At 38.5% G+C, this 18,945-nt stretch overlaps 1 protein-coding gene across 1 annotated transcript in view; it reads left to right on the top strand.

Annotated features, from left to right (window-relative positions):
* Nucleotides 1-18,945, top strand: part of LOC113051544 (immunoglobulin superfamily DCC subclass member 3-like) — a 68,755-nt gene that overhangs the window by 37,688 nt on the left and 12,122 nt on the right. Inside the window, exons 3-7 of the mRNA XM_026215393.1 lie at nt 11,699-11,843; nt 11,963-12,093; nt 12,180-12,317; nt 16,548-16,706; nt 18,457-18,622. Coding sequence (XP_026071178.1) covers nt 11,699-11,843; nt 11,963-12,093; nt 12,180-12,317; nt 16,548-16,706; nt 18,457-18,622 — 739 coding nt within the window. The remainder of the gene's footprint in view (nt 1-11,698; nt 11,844-11,962; nt 12,094-12,179; nt 12,318-16,547; nt 16,707-18,456; nt 18,623-18,945) is intronic.

The raw sequence follows: 18,945 nt of genomic DNA, 5'->3' as shown, positions 1-18,945 counted from the left end.
CACGTTTGCACCTTGTACAGAAAAATGCATTTTAAGCACAAACAGAATGTTCTAAATTTAGCTTTGTGAAGTTATGCTTCATAAATCTACATAAAAGCAAACGGCCTGAATGCGAATGCAAATTCTGTCTTTGACAGTAGGTGGCCTTGTGCTTATAAACACTACTTTTATATGCATCATACAGAGAAAAATACTATCTTAACTTTTCTGAAAACAATCAGATGTTCTCAGAGATATTCATAAATACACCCACCCCAAATGTATCACGATTCATTTAACATCTCAAACGACATGGACGCAAATCTCCATCAAATCTCCACGCTCGGCATGCATCGTTACAGTGCTATCATGTTATTAATTTACCAATTTTTATGATGGTAAATGAAACGTATACAAATTGTTGAACTGAATGGTGGACATATATTTCACAGTATTTCTACTTTAGTTATTTGGTCAAGCACAGGCATCATTATTTGTTTAATGCAATACAATACAGGTATATCAATCCGAGTGTTTCTATGTCGGACATGAGGTTGTGTGACCTGTACAGCAGAGCTATAACATGATTGAATGTAATGTTTACCAAAGGAATGATTTCATCTGACCGTTGCATGTTCTCTAATTACGCACTGAGACGGCACATCCTCAGAGTTCAAACATTTCAGAAACAATAACTGAAAGATTTGCTGTCAGGAATGTTGCCCGAGCATGATAAACATTTGTTGTTGTGGAAGAGAGGGCTGCAGGCTGGAGGGTGATGGCTTGGTTGATGTAAAGCTAATTAGATGTTAATTGAGAGGCAGTGGCCTAGTTTTAGTCCAACCCATTTAAACTCTGAGAGCCAAGAGCATGGGAACAGAGATGGGGAGAGAAGGAATATTGGACCTCCCTCCGTAGGGCATTAGACTCCCTGGGCAGTTTATCATTGTATTTTTATCTTATTTAATTTTTTTGTCTTTCCTTTCTCCTGATTATGAGTAACGGTGTTTGAAGTGCTGTAATGAGCATGAAGATCTCAGCTCTCTCGATCATTAAAACAAACAAAAGAGTCTCCCCAAACTCTTTCCCGCTCATTCACACACACACAGCGCGTCCAGCAGACACTAATGAACATTCCTAAAATAAGCTAAAAGAAAAGAAATTACAGAGAAAATATCAACAAAGACAACACAGAAGAAACCTGGCTAATTAGTTTTGCAACCCCCTCCTCTCTTTATCTGTCTGTGCATCTCTCTTATTTTTCTCTACTTCTTCCTCTATCCCTTGTTCTCACTGCAACAGTCATTCAAATTATGTCTCAATTTTCAGCATCTGCTGTTTTAATGGGTCTTTTTGTGATTAAAGCAGCAAGTCTAAAGGGAGAGAGAGAGGAGAAATTCAGATGCAGGAGACGGAGAAAGTGAATCTGTTGTCTTCCAGACTAGAGAGAGCAGAGGTGGACAGCATATGGTTTGAGGGCATAATGAGTTACAGGGCTTTCCCATCAGCCCTCTCTCTGCACATTTCACTCTGAGTCTTTTGTATTTGGCTATTAGTTGCACTACATAGACCTTTTTTGTCCTGATATGTATATGTCGGTAGGTTTACAATATGTTTCAGCCTAAAAGGATGGAAAATAGGCCCCACATTTCCTTTTTAAAGACGAGGCACTACAATGATGTGTTAATGAGTTTGGGGGCCGTGTTCTAACAAGACAAATATGCTCAGCATTTAGACAGTGTTTCAAAGATCCAAATTCATGTTAGCAGAATGTGTGTGATTTTTGTGGGGGTGGGTGGTTTTGTAAGAGACATATCGTATCAAACAATTAAAATAATACAAATTTAATGTCTGTATTTTATATAATGCAAGTAGCTGCCCAAATATTGACGCTCCAAAAGCACACACAGTCATTGGGATCCATAAAACCCCAGTGGATGAATCAGTGCCATCTAAAGTGAAATAACAGGTGTGTGTGTGTGTGTGTGTGTGTAAAGAAAGATTCCTAAAAATATATTTAAAAAGTAAACCATCACTTTTAGTTGACTGTTTCAGCCAAAGATAACATTTTTGTGGAGCAAAATTGTGAAGTTAACATTATTTTATTTATGCTGTCAAAAAAAAAAAATGTTCTAAAGCGCCTCTCCACACACACTATTGTTTGCCTGTCCTTTAAAAAGATTTACATTTATAAAAGATATACATTTATGTTAATGACATGCAAATCAATGTTATAAATATGTTGTTTAAGAACAAAAGTACAGTATATACATCGTCATCATCATAATAATCTTAATGCAGTTGTGTATGTGTACATTTGTTAATATTGCTAGGTACTCATAAATCCCAGTTTCATAAAATGGCTGTAACAGTATGTATGCATTAAAGGGTTACTCCACCCCAAAAGGAAAATGTTGTCGTTAATCACTTACCCCCATGTCATTCCATACACGTAAAAGCTTTATCCATCTTTGGAACATAATTTAATATATTTTAAATGAAAACCGACTGTGCCAGACTGTGCCAGAGGCTGCCAAGTAAATAACAGTGTCAATGTCCAGAAAAGTATGAAAGATGTCGTCAGAATAGTCCATCTGCCATCAGTGGTTCAACCGTAACATTATGAAGCGACGAGAATACTTTTTGTAAGGGAAGAAAACAAAAACAATGACTTTATTTAACAATTCCTTTATCAACAGTCTCCTCTAGGGCTGCACGATGTGTCGTTTAAGCATCGATATCGCGATGTACGAATCCACGATAGTCACATCGCAGGATGTGCAATGTAGGCTGTCGTAGCTGATCCGTTATTCATTAACTGTACGGGCCAGCTGCTCCTGACCCTTTACGAATGTGATTCACGGAGAGCGTGAGAGAGAGAGAGAGCGCGATAGAGAGAGAGAGAGAGAGAGAGAGAGAGAGAGAGAGCGCGATATAGAGAGAGAGAGAGAGAGAGAGAGAGACCTTTCTTTTACTGTCTATGAGAGAGACGGAGAGAGAGAGCGTGTGCGCGAGAGAGACATAGGGAGAGAGAGAGAGCGAGCCCTGGCCGCACGCTCACTGTCTTCAAACAACACGAGCGCTGTCTTGCTCTCTCTCCTTCGCGCATATTAATCAATTGACACGATGGTGTCGATGTTTAAATAATTTAAAATGAGAATGTAAGTGTGCTCACCCCATTTTTGTTTGTAAGAAAAAATTTGATAAGATTTCATATCGCAATATATATCGCAGAAAAATAAAATATCGCAATGTCATTTTTTCCCCAGTATCGTGCAGCCCTTGTATCCTCTGTGTCTCTCCATATCACCGAATTCTGCGAATGCTCTTCTGTGTCAGCCGCGCCACAAGAATGCGCTGTTTTCATTCAAATCAAAGCTAAATACACGTAGAAACAGCGTATCCATCCATCCAACACTGTTAATAATAATTCTTCCACCTCATGGGATAAATCAATAAAAGTGTGTTTAGGTCAGCAGCAGTAGCTATACAGGACCCCAGAGAGCTCTGCAGGAAACAAAGAGGAGATTGCTGGCCCAAATGAAAGAGAACATTGTTATGATGTTGATAGAAATTGATTTTAGAAGCACTGCTGAGCAGCTCTACATGACACACGGGAAGACCGCAGGATGAAAAGACTTGAAAATATGAAGAAATATGCAGCAATTCTTGCTACCCATGAGTGCATTTTAAAGCCATAGTTCACTGTAAAATGAAAACTTTCATCATTTACCCTGTTTGGAATTTCAAACTTTTTTGCCAGCAAGTGCTTTTACCAGAAGTCATGCACTCTATTCCACTTGTGTGTATTGTGAGTGATTGTGAGAGACCAGGCTTTTATTGTTTGCTAGTTTGAGTGATATTTTTTATTTATTTACCTTTTAAGTGAAGAACCATTTTATTTCAGATAATTTTGGTTTGTTCCTAACAAAAAGCTGTCATGTCTTCAGTGCACTTTGAATAAAAATCATATTAACTCATTTTAAAGTGCATGGTACCATAAAAAGGGATGGAAAGTCTATGTCAGGGTACTTAAATGATTGAATTATCTTTTAAGTCTCCCCGTATACCTTCAACAAATAAACAATTAATCTTGCCGACAATTAAACAAGATGATCCCATTTTCGAAGAGGTAAAAAATACAGCCATGTCCCTCAGCAGAGAAGAAAACAAATCATGACTTTTGAAGTCATATCACTTATTTGCCTGTGTGTTTACAGAGAGACGTGTTACTCAAAGATGAGGTGTGGAACAGGTTGCTCCTTCAGTGTACACAGAGAGGCTGTGCAGATGAATCACTGTGTGTGTGCATAAAGGTGTTGCTGTAAAGCTGCACATCTGTATTTAAATGCCGCCCGGGAGCTCTGTGCATGGAAAATAATATTTCAGTGCGACTATTTAAAGCCTGTTGAGGTGATCCCACTTTGCGCTGAAATAGCATTATATACCATATGCATTATTTATGGATGTTATCTTCATTATAGTGCTTGGCTCAGAGAGGAGGAGAATGCAGTCTAATGGACCGCCCAGAGGGGTGGAGCTCACTGTTTGTGTATGTAGTGAACTTAGAACAGTTTCATAACAGTTTAAAAAAAAAAAAATTGGAAATCTGTGTTTGCATATATGCATTTTGTGCAGGTATTTTGCATATATGCACACACTGCAGGTATTTCACAACCATCACTGTGGACTGGAGAACCTCATCATATTTTTTTTTTTTATAGTCAATACACTTGACACACAAATCTGGTTCTGCCTTAGAATCAGCTTTCTCTTAGTGCCTCTTTTGCTCCATTGCCTACTCCAGTGTTACTGCATTTGACTATAACCTGTTCAGTCTGACATTCAGAGCAATGGGGTACCTTGTCTGAAGAGTGCAGAGCATTGCTGTCTATAGGATGTCTATATACATTGAAAACAAGTATTTTATGCTCACCAAGGCTGCATTTATTTAATCAAACATGCAATAAAAACAGTAATGTTGTGAAATATTATTAAATTTTAAAATAACTGTTTTCAGTTTGAAATTTTTTTTAAATTAGATTTATTCTTGTGATAATAAAACTCAGCATTATTACGACGGTCTTCAGTGTCACAAGATCCTTTAGAAATCATTATAATAGACTTATTTTGTAACATTTATTTACTGTCATTTTTGATGATCAGTTTAAGTTTCTTAAAAAAACAAATGTTTGCTGTAGCGAGGGAAATCATCATTATAGATTGAGGTGAATTAAAATTCCCTGTAAAATTTTAAATTAACTACCTAAACTTGCTAAACTGACTTCCCATCCACGATCACACAAACACGACTTCTGTGAAGTGACCAGTATGTACAGTACATGTGGCTTTGGTTACCTGTTCTACTAAAATCACCATTAAGAGGTCTGTTTTCTGTTCGTTACCACAGTGATTGTCATGGTGAAACCAACTGCATCCAAGCAGCAAGTTCCATCCATTTAGGCTCTTAATGTATGGATGGAGGGAAAGATCTCTCTCTTTCTCTCTCTCTGTCTCTCTCTGTCTCTCTCTCTCTCTCTCTCATATTCCTCTTGGCCCTTTCAATTAATCTCTCTGTTTTTCTCACGCACACACACTCACTCCTTTTCTCAATTTCTCCCTCCTCTCCCCATAATTAGATCTGGTTAATTTACGCTGTGTGGCGCGCTGGGAAGAGGAAAGCTGTAATAATGTGTGTGTGTGTGTGTGTGTGTGTGTGTGTGTGTGGAGTGGGTTATTATGGAGAGGGGTATAAAACGGCTCTGCTAGCACTGCTGAATCCAAACTGCTACTGCTACACACTCTTAGCTTGGGTGTGTCTGTTTGAGGATTGAGATTCATGCGGGCATATATTGTTTGTGTTTATGTGTACATTCTTCAACTGTACATTTGCATGTGCTCTGGGGATTGATTCAGCTCATGCTTAAAAAAAAAAGCTCAAGTCTGTTTATGTTTGTGTGTTTTTGTGAATAAACGTGAATAAACACAAATCTGTGTATGGCAGGAGTGGTGGGGCCTCTACCATTTCTTATTTATATGTATGATGGCAGAGGGCAGGGGCCCTTAAAGGGGTTCTTTGTGTGGGTGGGTGTGGTTCCAACAAACACATTGGTTGGGTTTGGCACTGACACTGGATTTGTTGCTTTAATGGAATTACATCTTTTACACATTTTGGTCTTATTTTGAAGGATTCTTCAATGCATGCTATTCCAGAAATCTAGGCTGTGTAATAAAAATATAATTTGCTCCATCTCTGAAACTGTTGTCCTTTATCGCTGATGAAATCAAGCACTCTTATTTTAAGTCCTCCACAACCACCTGTCATACACCCTGCCAAGATAATTTAATACTGTTATATACATTTTAATTTAAGCTATTTAAAATTTAAGTACATAATTTTTAAATGTTAGTTTTATATTTTTTTTATGTTAGTTTGTTGCTTGCAAAAAAAAAAGGAAGGTATAGCTAACTGAGCCATACTAACCAGACAAATTTTGACCCCTTGGTCCATTCTTGATTAGGCAAACCACTTTACACAAACCTGTTAATTTCAGATACATTAAAGTTTGGCCCTGCATATTTTCCATGTGTAAATCTCACACTATGGATGTAAAACAAACATTTTGAACTCACAGGTGCACACACTAATTTCAGTTCATTTTTTTTAACATAGCATCTGTTTAAATAGACATCAGTTATATCAATGTCTATTAAAAGCAGACAGAATGCTACAAAAAAGCTTTGCACAATAATGCCAATTTTAGGTACTTCTCTTATGTATATGTAAAAGTTGAAACTGGGAGGATGGCATTTGAAAATAGGATCTTGATTACAGGGTGTATGTGTGTTTTAACAGGTGTCTCTAGGCCGCAGTTTGCCCACTGAATGTTTGGGGGAGGCTGCAGGTCACCAGTAGTGATGGTTATTCTGCTAATTGTCTCAAGAGTATACAGCTGTGGTGGGAACCTGCTCTAGACAGGGCTTTGTTGATAAGAAACCACAAGTGGTTGTGTTTTAATGGCAGATGCTCCATGGCTACAGCTGGACCCTCTGTGGAACTCAGCCCCCATCTTCAGTTACAAAGGACAGAGCATTGGAGGGGATCCAGATATCATATTGTAGTCTCTCTGTAAGATTAACCATATACAGGTGTGTGTGTTTGTGTGTGTGTGACTGCCTTTTATGATTTAAACTTCCAGGAAAAAGTGTCCTTTACTGTTTTTAACATAATTCACACAAAAATATAAGAGGAGCCGTCAGGTGTCAAAGTAAATAAATTACATATTTATGCAAGAGATGTACAACGATAAAATAAATCCGAGATTTGAATACTTTGCTTGCTTTGTTCTAGCATCAGAAAGCCTCAGTGGTTGAGGCATTGAGGAATGTTTGTTTAAAATTTAATCGGCTTGCTGCTCGCTATGCATCTGTGGAGAACAGAGGTCGGAGCATGTCAGGAGATGGCACATTTGTCATTAGGGCACAGCCCAGAAGCAGTGATGCTGAAACACTACCAATAGACAAAGAGATGAAAACAAGGAGAGAGAGACCAAGTGCAGGAGACCAGAAGGACGGAGAGGGAGGAGGAGTTCACAGAGAGATACAGTATGCTCCAGTGCCCCCACTGGTTCAGCCGCTACACTCTCATCCCTGACTGTTTGTGTTTGGGCGTGAAGTTGAGTGATGTGCCGCTGCCAGAATGAGGAAGGGTGCTGGGTCTGAAGCGACGCAGGGATGCTTGCTAATGAGAAGCAAAAAGCTCAAATGCAGAAGACCTGAAAAAACATAACAGGAAAAAATCTTCACCGTAGAAACAACCCACTCTGATGCCTCAAATACAAAACAGAAATGAATACTCATAACACACCTTCAGGAATTTGTACTTGCAGCTGGGGAATTTGTTCTGCTGTTGTTCCTGTATTTAATATAGCAGCAGCATTAGCAATGGGAAGGCAATTGGTTTGATTCCTAGGAACAGACAAACTAATAAGGCACACACTTAAAAAAAAAAAAAATGCCAGAAATGCCAGACTTCTCCAATCATTTAGATCTGCTTCCATCATATCAGCAAGTCCCCATCCTATTTTTTTTTTTTATAATCTGTTTCACTCTGATGTATGTCACAATATGGAATAAATTGTTTGTTGCTACTTCTGTTTGAACATGACTTTAATGTGGCATGGTTGTTGCTTTTACATGTTTTCTTGCTTTTAGTTGGTTTAGATGGTTGACCAAGTGTACTACCAGCTGGCTGGGCCTGATTGAAGGAAACACTAACTTGGTGAATTTGATTAGGTTTGGCAGACCAATTGAACCAGTAATAAACATAAATAATAATCATTTCAAACACAAGTTTTACCAACTTAAATTGGCTTGGTTTTTCTATTATGGTTGTAAAAAAAAGGAATTGTGCATGGTGTTTTATTTCAGTTAGACTGCTGTGTTATTTAAATACAGAGTTCTGGCATGAAACTCTAATGGTGCGTTCTGATAGTTCTGACTCAATCTGACATAATGACATTATCACATGGCACAGCTGATTGGTTCTCTCCTGTATTAGTAGCCAATGAGCTTAACATTCAAATATATGACTAGAGCTTACCGTAGCAGTGCAGCTGGCTTCAGAAACCTTCCACCTTCCCCAGCTCCACCTGTATAGATCTATGCTACGAGGTGATTCATGTATGCTATGGGGTTATTTCATGTATGTTATACTTGCAGCAGCAATATTTCTTACATGCCCACTCACAGCAGCATGTTGTGGATGTATTGGCAGTAGCAAGACTCCGTACTTGTTTTGCCGCAGCAGCAGCGTAGATCTATTCCACAAAGACCAAATACATGAAGATTGTCATGTACATCACCACACCAGTTCCTCCGAGAGTTGTCATGACAGGACTGTGATTAAGTAGAAAGATATCTTGTTGTGAAGCGTGCAATCTCCGCATCAAAAAGAGTCATTGTCATTGACCTAGATATGATGATGATGTTAAAAATTGAGAAGTTAAATAATAAATTAAATGTTTTAGACGCATTTGTGGGAAGGTTGATTTGAAATCACAGTGGAGAGATAAAGCAAAAAAAGTGTATATATATATATATATATATATATATATATATATATATATATATATATAGTGAAAACAGATATACAGAGAAATTCATTCGATTTATGCCTTCCTTTCTGTGTCTCACATCTCCTGCAGAGGCAATCAATGAGATATGTGTGAAAGCCTTGAAAAGATGCCTCTCTGGGAGCCGTTTTCCACTTCCTTCACTGAGAATGCTTTTTTTCCCTCCTCTCTTCTGCCTGCCGCCTTTGACTCACACGAAACAAAACGACCAGTTACAGAAGCACCACTGTGTGAGTTTAAGCTGCCAAACACCACCCAGAGATCCTTCTGAGCTCGATGATGCTAGATTAGCTGGAACAAGTATATCAGTAGGACACAAAAAGAACACAGAAGGGTAAGTGAGAGAGGATGCAGGAGGGGCCCGGCCCTCTTGTTATGCTAAGAGTGTTCCGAACGGTACCGCTTGTTTCAAGTTAATTACGACCAACATTTAAAAAGAGCACTTGTCTTGAGGACGGTGGTTGGCTGTGGGAGAGACAGAGCTCGCGCTAATTGTGTTTGTGTTTCCAGCTCCTCCCCTCATCTCCAGCCCTCTCCCAGTATGAGCTCCTGCGGGACACGCTGTGTGAGTCACAGCCCAATGAGAGGCTTTGGAAAATCACTCCCTTGTACGGATCTGGAAGGTTCCAAATCCTGGTCATTATACTGTAACTGGTTGCTTCTGTCTTTTCTTCTCCTGCAAGACCGATAGACCCTTATTGAGTGGTATTTTACTTCTGAAATAATAATTCTCCTGTTTGCTCTTTTTCAAATTCTCGGCTATTTTCTATGGCACACAGTAGCCAAGAACAGATGCAGATGCACACTTTTGTTTAATTTCATGCCTTTTGAGCTGTGAAAGTAAGACCCCAAAGCTGTGAAATAATTGATTGGTTATGAAATTAGTAAACTGTGTAGAATTATGTTCTGGATGCAGGGATGCAGGGACTGAGTGGACAGAGGTATAAACAGGCCAGACTAAGGGGTTCAGTCAAGATGTTTAAATCCTAATTTAAACATGGGATGCCAAGTATATACAGTATACTATTCAAAAGGTTTAAACTTATACAATATAAATGGGTTATGAGGGTGTACATAACTCCACAATTACTACACAAACTTAATCCAAATATTCCTAGAGATAGGGACATTATACCGTTGCTTATGGAAGTGTCCTCTAATTCAAAACTTTTGGGAAAAGGTTTTAGACTTTTTATCACTGATTTTTAAACAAAATGTCCCTAAATGTCCTAAACTATGTATACTAAATATTTTCCCTGTACCTTCACTTTATCCAGTTCTGGTAAGAAAATTTTGATATTCTGTTTATTACAAGCAAAACTCTCATTAGCTATCATTGGAAAAATATAGAAAAGCCCTATTTTAAACAATGGTTGCAGGAATTGTCAAGCTGTTTGGCTTTGAAAAAACTTACATTAAATTAAATTAAATAACAAATTAAATTAAATTTATGCATTTAGCAGACGCTTTTATCCAAAGCGACTTACATTACATTCGGGCTAACAATTTTTTTTTTTCCTAACATGTGTTCCCTGGGATTCAAACCCTCAACGTTGCACTTGCTAACCCAATGCTCTACCACTTGAGCTAAATGAACACTTACATATATTGTTAAGGGAAAACCTTAAACGTTTTTCAAAGTATGGAATCCTTTTATGGAATTTTTGAAGGAAACCAATCTTAATTGTCTGTTTCCTGTGTAACCTGGCTTAAATTGCATCATGTTTTATGATATTAATGTACCATTATATAGAATTTTTTGTTATTACTATTTGTTTTGTTTTGTTTTGTTTTGCCATTTAGTCTTGCAATTGCAAAGCTAAATTATTATCAGCCATTTCTCTAGTCTTCAGTGTTACATGATCTGTTACAAATCGTTTTATATGCTTGATTTGGTGCATAGAAACATTAAATTGCTTAATATTTTTTTTTTTTTTTTTGTGGAAACCATAATAATGGTTTATAGGATTCTTTGCTATAGAAATTTCAAAGGAACAGCATTTATTTGAACTAGAAATCTTTAATAACAATGTCTTAACTGTCACATTTTGATCAATTTAATGCATCCTTTCAGAATAAAAGTATTTATTTTGCTGACCCCACATTTTTTAACTATAGTGTGTTCTCCAAAAGCAGTCCATTTAGCTTGATGAAACTGACATTGGAGATTTGTATTGTATGCTTGAACATGCACTTAACAGGAATTTCCAAAGACCTGCCAAACACACATTCTTGCTGCAGCATCAGATCATCATTGTTTTTCCGAATATATAAGTACATCAGTGCACATCAGCTCTGGTATTGACACTTCAGTTGTTAATTTTCTGGAACAGCGCTCTGTGTACTTTATAACTCTATTTTGGGAAGTTTAGGAAGAGAAAAGATCGGTATGAAGTGGTGGGACATTGACAGTACCAAATAAATATATTTTTCCTTCTTCATTGCTTTGGAAACTCCGCCTTCTGTGAAGATTTGCATATTGTTCTTTTTAAGTGTTCAGATGGTGGCACTTTGATTTGGGATGACCTTAGTATGTGTATGAAGGGTTAAAGTAACCTGTCTTTCTCTGTCCCTTTTGTCTTCAGCAATGGCAGATTTTCATGTGCAGCCACGTTCAGTTCGTGCAGAGCTGGGAGGTGTTGGGCGATTTCAGTGCCAAATCCATGGTCTGCCTGAGCCAGTCATCAGCTGGGAAAGAGATGGGCGACCCGTGGATACCTCTGATGACAGGTACAACCATGAATACTTTTACACACAATGATATTTGAAAGGGTGCACCCAGTGTTATTGTCAAATATGCATGTCTCCCTCTCACTGTGGGCCTGTCTATGTCTGTCTTTTCTGTGCAGGTATACTCTGTTGCCAACGGGTGTGCTGCAGATAACAGGTGTTCGCCCTGAGGACAGCGGGATGTACTGCTGTGTTGCCCACAACAGTGCTGGAGTCAAACACAGCACAGGAGCGCAGCTCTCAGTCTCAGGTATGCTCAAAAATTCTTCTCTGATTTCTTGAGTCTTTCCACATCCTTTTCTTTGTGTAACTTGCTTTACCTCTTTCTTCCTGAAGGCTCCCAGTCATCTGTTTACAAAGAACCCATGATCCTAGTTGGCCCTGAAAACCTCACCCTCACAGTTCACCAGACTGCCATCTTGGAGTGTGTTGCCACGGGATACCCTCGCCCAATCGTTTCTTGGAGTAGACTGGGTAAGGCTCATTGAAGATGCTCTCCAAATTGCCTTGAGTGGTTTTCAGCAAAACCCAGCATGAATGCTGCAGAGAGCTTTAATATGCTCTCCACTACATACTGACTATAAAATACCCAATCAACTGAAAAAGAGGGAAAATCTCCTTCAGCAAGGTAATGTAACATGATGGAGGACAGAGATGAGAAGAAATGAGCCGATGGATCTCTGTCCCGAAAACCTTCTCATAAAAGAGTCATATCTTATTTTTCTTAAGTCCACTTATGATATTAGTTGAAGGGGTCATGAAATGCCTTTGGATTATTTTGTACTGATTTCTGAGGTCCATTTATAATGTTATTGAAATATTTACATTAAAAAACAGCGTAATTTAGAAGTAATAGGCAATTTTTTGTCCTGTTTTGACTCCCCTCATCAGAACAATCTTTAGTAGGTGTGGTGGATTGTAGACTCAAAGCAGGGGCGGGCTGGCCATCTAGAGCCCCTGGGACTTTTCCCGGTGGGCCTCTGGCCAATGTGGGCCGGCCCACCCGGTACACAAATATATATATATTCTTTTTTTTTTAAATGACGGAAATAATAATATTACCGTATTTTCCGGACTATAAGTCGCACTTTTTTAAATAGTTTGGCTGGTCCTGCAAAAATTTATTTGACATGAAACGAGAGAAATGAACCAAGAGAAAACATTACCGTCTACAGCCACCAGAGGGCGCTCTATGCTGCTCAGTGCTCCTGTAGTCTACACTGAGAACATAGAGCGCCCTCTCGCGGCTGTAGGCAGTAATGTTTTCTCTTGGTTCTTGGTTCTTAATAAATGCGACTTATAATCCAGTGCGACTAATATATGTTTTTTTCAGCGTCATGATGTATTTTTGGACTGATGCGACTTGTACTCAGGTGTGACTTATAGTCCCAAAAATACGGTAAATGGATGAGTGAGACGATCGCGTGTGTGGCCGCAGCCAACAAGGAGTGTGTTTTGTTTGCATGTTGAGTGTTTTGCCCTCCCTCCCTGTTTAGTTTGGTCTACTCCATTGCGTATCTTGAAACACGCCCCCTTTCACGTCGTCTAATTTACAGAGAGAGACAGATTTATCCGGTACAGTGAATTTCTCTGAGCAGCAGGCCACTGTATACGTTCACTTAAAACATAACCGACTGTGTTTACGAGAATACTTACAGAGACAATTATTTTGAGATAATTTTGTGTATGTGTGTTCATTCAGAAGTTACGATATGCGAAAGATTAATTAATTCTGAGCATGTATCACTCACTAGGAGTCGCTAAATGAACAGCTGCTGCTCGCAGGGTTTTTTTTTTCAACAGAGGATCTGTTGCCCTATTGGTTAAAATCCCCAAACTGTATACTTAAATATTAAACTAATAAATTACATCAAAACGGGTGGATGTGTTATGATGTGGTGGGCTGCTGTGGGCCAGAAAGTCCAGGGGCACTTTTTTGTCCCAGTATGTCCCTGACGCCCATTGCTGTGAGTTTTACAGCCTACATCCTTAATAGATGGACACTGATGTGATTTAGGTTAAAAACGCCTATGTACATATCAAACTATCCGTAATAACAGACAAAGCAATAGTGACCACTTAATAAAAACAGTTACTCACACTAGTGAGGTGAGTGACATGACATTCAGCGAAGTATGGTGACCCATACTCAGAATTCATGCTCTGCATTTAACCCATCCACAGTGCACACACACACACAGAGCAGTGAAAACACACACACTGTGAACACACACCCAAAGCAGTGGGCAGCCATTTATGCTGAGGCGCCCGGGGTGCAGCTGGGGGTTCGATGCCTTGCTCAAGGGCATCTAAGTCGTGGTATTGCCAGCCGAGATTCAAACCCACAACCCTAGGGTTAGGAGTCAAACTCTCTAACCACTAGGCCACGACTTCCCTAAAAAAGGTGCGACATTACTGTCATATCCAATATAGTTGGCACAGCATCGTCTTTTAGTTTCAGTCTTTCTGGAAATCCTTTGACGAATTGTGCTTTGTTTGTAAACTAATCAGCAGTTAAATGAAGTGAACAAAGGACCAAGTTCTTATTGGTGTGTCTGGATCTTCATTAAAAATAAAGTTTATCCACTCTTTCCTAATGTTGTGATCACAAGGAAGGCAATGCAAAGGTTTTACGTTTACATACATTTACATTTAGTCATTTTACAGACACTTTGATCCAAAGTGACATAAAATTGGGGAATACATAAAGGGATTCATCTTAAAGAGGCAAACAGACACAGCAAGTGCTCGTAATACCAAGTTTCAGGTATTGTTCAAATAAGTACAAGCTAAAAAAGGAAGGAATAAATAATGAGAGAGCCTTTTTTTTAATTTAAGATGAAGTAAAGTAGCATTAGTAACAAAGAGATTAGTTTTTAGCTGTCACTTGAAAATTGTCAGGGATTCAGTATTCTGGATAGGAGTGGGAAGATCATTCCACCAGCCAGGAATGGTGAAAGAGAATGTTCTGGAAAGTGATTTTGAGCATCTCTGTGATGGTACCGCAAGGCGTAGCTCACTAGTGGATCTCAGACTTTTGGAGGGCATGTAGATTTGTAGTAGTGAGTAGTAGGCGGGTGCTGAGCCTGCGGCTATTCTATATGCAAGCACGAATGAACTTCATGTGAGCCGCAACTGGTAGCCAGTGCAAGGAGATAAAGAGAGGAGTAATATGGGCTCTTTTGGAAACCTTTGAATGGTACTGTACATCACCGGCATAGTGCATCAATCTTGTTTAGTTCAAAAGATCCATAAAAGTCAGATTTTGATGAACGGACCCTATTTAAAAAAGCTGGCTGTTAAAGTAATTTACACTCCAATCTACTGAAGCCAAATGGTTTGGAATGGTGAAGGAAACTCTGTCATCCTTTCTGCTAAGACATAGTTTTCACAGATCAAATCGGCTGATACTGTGCGGTGAGAGAGTTTGTTTTTTTTTTGTGTGAAAAATAGCTAATTTATTTTTAAGCACACTCAAGAGTTTTGAAGCCACACAGTTGAAAATTTTATCTGACAATTTTGGTCATTGAACACTCTTTGCCACATCTGTCTGTTTTATCTTGATAAGGATTCATGGAAATAAAAAAATAAAAAATCTTATCTTTACTTCTAAGGTGGTGTTGTACACGGAGTGATATAATTCATTCTCAACTGATTCTTTTTTTCCTCTGAGCTATTATCTAATGTGTTATAAATATCAGTGTGAAAGTATATTGATTTCGAAAGAGGGCATACTTTTCACAGCACTGGTTTCCAGCTGGAAACCATCAAATGGACAACTTTTTTTGGCTAAGTGGAGGTCCTTTTGACCTCAAAGACCTAAAAAAAACTTTTATCATGTTTCAAAAATCAGTTTGACCAACCTAAACTAGGGGTACACTGTTTTTATCACTGGCATACCCTGTAAAAAAGGTCCTAGATCACATTTAATTTTCAAATTTATTTCATTTTCTCATCAGCATAAAAGTTGTCATGTTATTAGATAACAGTACAGTCCATGGAACACACTGTACATTATTTCCTTCTTACACAGCCTCATTTTTATTGATGTCAAAAATTAAATAAGCTGCTACCCTTACTTGGGTCTGTCAAGCACATGTACATACACACACACACACACACTTATGTCAGTGTCTCTATGATATTTCATTTAAATCTGGTGATATGAGAACTGTACCTTGCCGCAGTATCTAAAACTGTGTATATAATGTCATTTAAAAAATAACAAAAAATTAAAAACTTTTTTAAGAGTAAAGATGTAATTAGTGGGATTATAAATTTTTACTAGCACTTTTCCTCAACGAGTGTCCAATTACAGCTGAAGTGGTAGAGATTATCTAGACTGATATGGTTTATAGTACCTGAAATGATTCAGTGCTCATAGAAAGTGTGTATGTTCAACACATGTATGTTGTCCATGGTATACATATATATGTGTGTGTGCATGTGTGCGTGTGTGTACTGTATGAGAGTTGTTTTTTTTTCTCTCATTGTCTATGATTCTTCAGGTCTCTTAAGATGTTTCTCGAACCAGGGCAAAACGATGGATGGTGCTTTGTGCTCCATAATTAATCACATTTAACTAGTGCTGTTAAATTATGAGGCTCATCACATGCTTCTGTTGTCCTGTTACGTTTATTTTTAGCTCCTCTTTTCTCTTGTCTTTTTTTGTCTGTCTTGGTCAACACTATCCCTCTCTTTCAGATGGACGGCCAATAGGAGTTGAGGGTATCCAGGTACTAGGAACAGGAAACCTGATGATCTCTGATGTCAGAGTTCAGCATTCTGGCGTTTACGTCTGTGCGGCCAACAAGCCAGGAACCCGTGTGCGCAGAACTGCTCAGGGACGCCTGGTTGTGCAAGGTGACTCTTTCTTTGAAATGCACATCCCAAAACTTTTTAGAACTTTCAAATTAGTCAGTAAACAAATGTATCTAAACATATTTGCATTGAAAGAGATCCCCTAAACATGGAAAAAAAAAATCCTATAAAATCTGTAAATTATTTTTGGACACTAATTCACTAAAAAGTATAATTGACCAACGCTACAAGAAAGATTGCAAAGCATCATTTTTGTGTTATCTACATACTTTTATAGTCATTATTTTTTAGTTCTAGTTATTGTGTTGTGCTTTTTGTACCTGGACACCTACAAACTTGAAAAACTTAAACACTATGTAAATAGCACAAATAAATAAATAGAACAAACATACAAGTTAAACACTTTCAAACAGTTTCCGCAAACCCCAGCTACGGCCCCCCTGCATATATACATATAAACACAGCACTTAGAAATAACTAATTACAAGTATTGGTGCTACTAAGTAACACTACATACAACAACCAAATGATCATACTGGAAGTCCTTTTGAATTTAGTGACTGGATCTCAACAGCTGTAAACCATGATAGTGGGAGCAACGCTGAAGGTGTAGCTGAGAATTGATATGATCTTAGTAGCCAGATGGTGAAGCAACTCTTTGCTTATTTCATTTACCTTAAAGAGATATAGGGTGAGAGAGAAAGAGTTTTTTTTTTTTTTTAATGTAAAAACGTGTTAGTAAGAAGGAAAAAAATAAATCCCATGAGAGAAATAAACGAGAGTAAGGGGAAGATAAGAAAATAAGAAAAAGGTGTAACAGTGGATGACATATCACAGTGATACATCAATACTCACTGCCTCGACCCATCCCCCACTCTCTGTCCCGCACTAATTTGCAGGGCTCTGAGGTGCACTGGATGGACCTTTGAGAGCGGCTAGGACCTCTTATAATTTATTTATTGAGAAACGCTGGTAACAATGAAATAAAAGGAGAGAGGCTGAGAGCAGGATCAACACTTGCCGATTAAAGGACTTTAATAATTAAAACCATTGCACCTTGAATGAATATGAAAGGTGTGGTGGATACAAATGAGCAAACGGTTGCCAATCAGTCAGCAAATTCAGATTTTCCCAGATTAAATGTGTCCTAATTAAGCAGTAAAAGACTATTGGATTATCTGCATTCTGTGTCAGTTGGCAGAATTGCCACGTGGTGAGTGAGGAGGAGGAGGAGGGTATCTTGTGAGGTTGGGGGCGGCAGAAGGCTCTGGGGGGCTCAAAGAGGTGCGTGGTCCAAGTATCCCTTCCTAGCCCCCCACATCTGTTCTGCTGCATTTAATCTGCTTTAATTTACACACTGTGTCATTTATGGATTGTCAGTTTCCTCTTCTGGCCCTGTGAAATCTGTTTTTGCCCTACTCTAATCAAGTTAATCTGATGCTTTCTCCAAGTTCATTCCTGTTACCACCCACTGCTGTCACAATACGTTCATAATAAATGTGATAATGCCAAAGCCACATAGACAATCTCCCTCCCTTTCTCAGCATTGTGTGCACTGTTATTTTCTTCTTCAAATACTTCTATTGGCATTATTAACATGTATGTGACATATGGAGATGGTGAAAATGGGAATATTAGTGCAGACACCTAGTGAATATACTGAGACATCTTCCAACAGATACAGAGGTTTCAGAAATTTCAAGCCTTTTTATTTAATTATATCTTGTTTTGTATTGCCAGTAATTGAGTCCTCATTATGTCTTGCTTTCTCTTCCTCTGTATGTGTCTACAGCCCCTGCAGAGTTTGTGCAGCCCCCTCAGTCTATTGCTCGCCCGGTGGGCACCACTGCCGTCTTCACTTGCCTGGCCCAGGGTGAGCCAGTCCCACAAATCACCTGGCTGAAAAATGGACAAATCTTAGACCCTGATGGCCATGTCAAACTCAGGAACAACAACAGGTGAGCTGGAAAAGACTATTATTATTATTATTATTTATCCATATTTTTTATTGATTTAAAATTTTCACTTTTTGTGTTTTGTATCATTTTGTTATGTGTTTTTGCCCTTTGTTTTTGTTTTTGTTTTTTGACTTTTTTTTCACTTTTAATCTTGTCAACTCAGGGGCGTAGCGTCTGTGTATGCAGGGTATGCACATGCATATGGGCCCGGGCTGATTGGGGGCCCATCGAGGGGGACCATTTTATTAAAATGAGGGAACAAATTCTTAATTTGTGGCCTAAATAAATAAATATATTGTCTTCATATCATGTGCAGGGCTCGA

Source organism: Carassius auratus, chromosome 32 (assembly GCF_003368295.1).
Source record: "Carassius auratus strain Wakin chromosome 32, ASM336829v1, whole genome shotgun sequence".
Taxonomy (NCBI): domain Eukaryota; kingdom Metazoa; phylum Chordata; class Actinopteri; order Cypriniformes; family Cyprinidae; genus Carassius; species Carassius auratus.
Note: the sequence above shows the minus strand (reverse complement) of the source record. Positions and strands in the feature narration are given on the sequence as shown.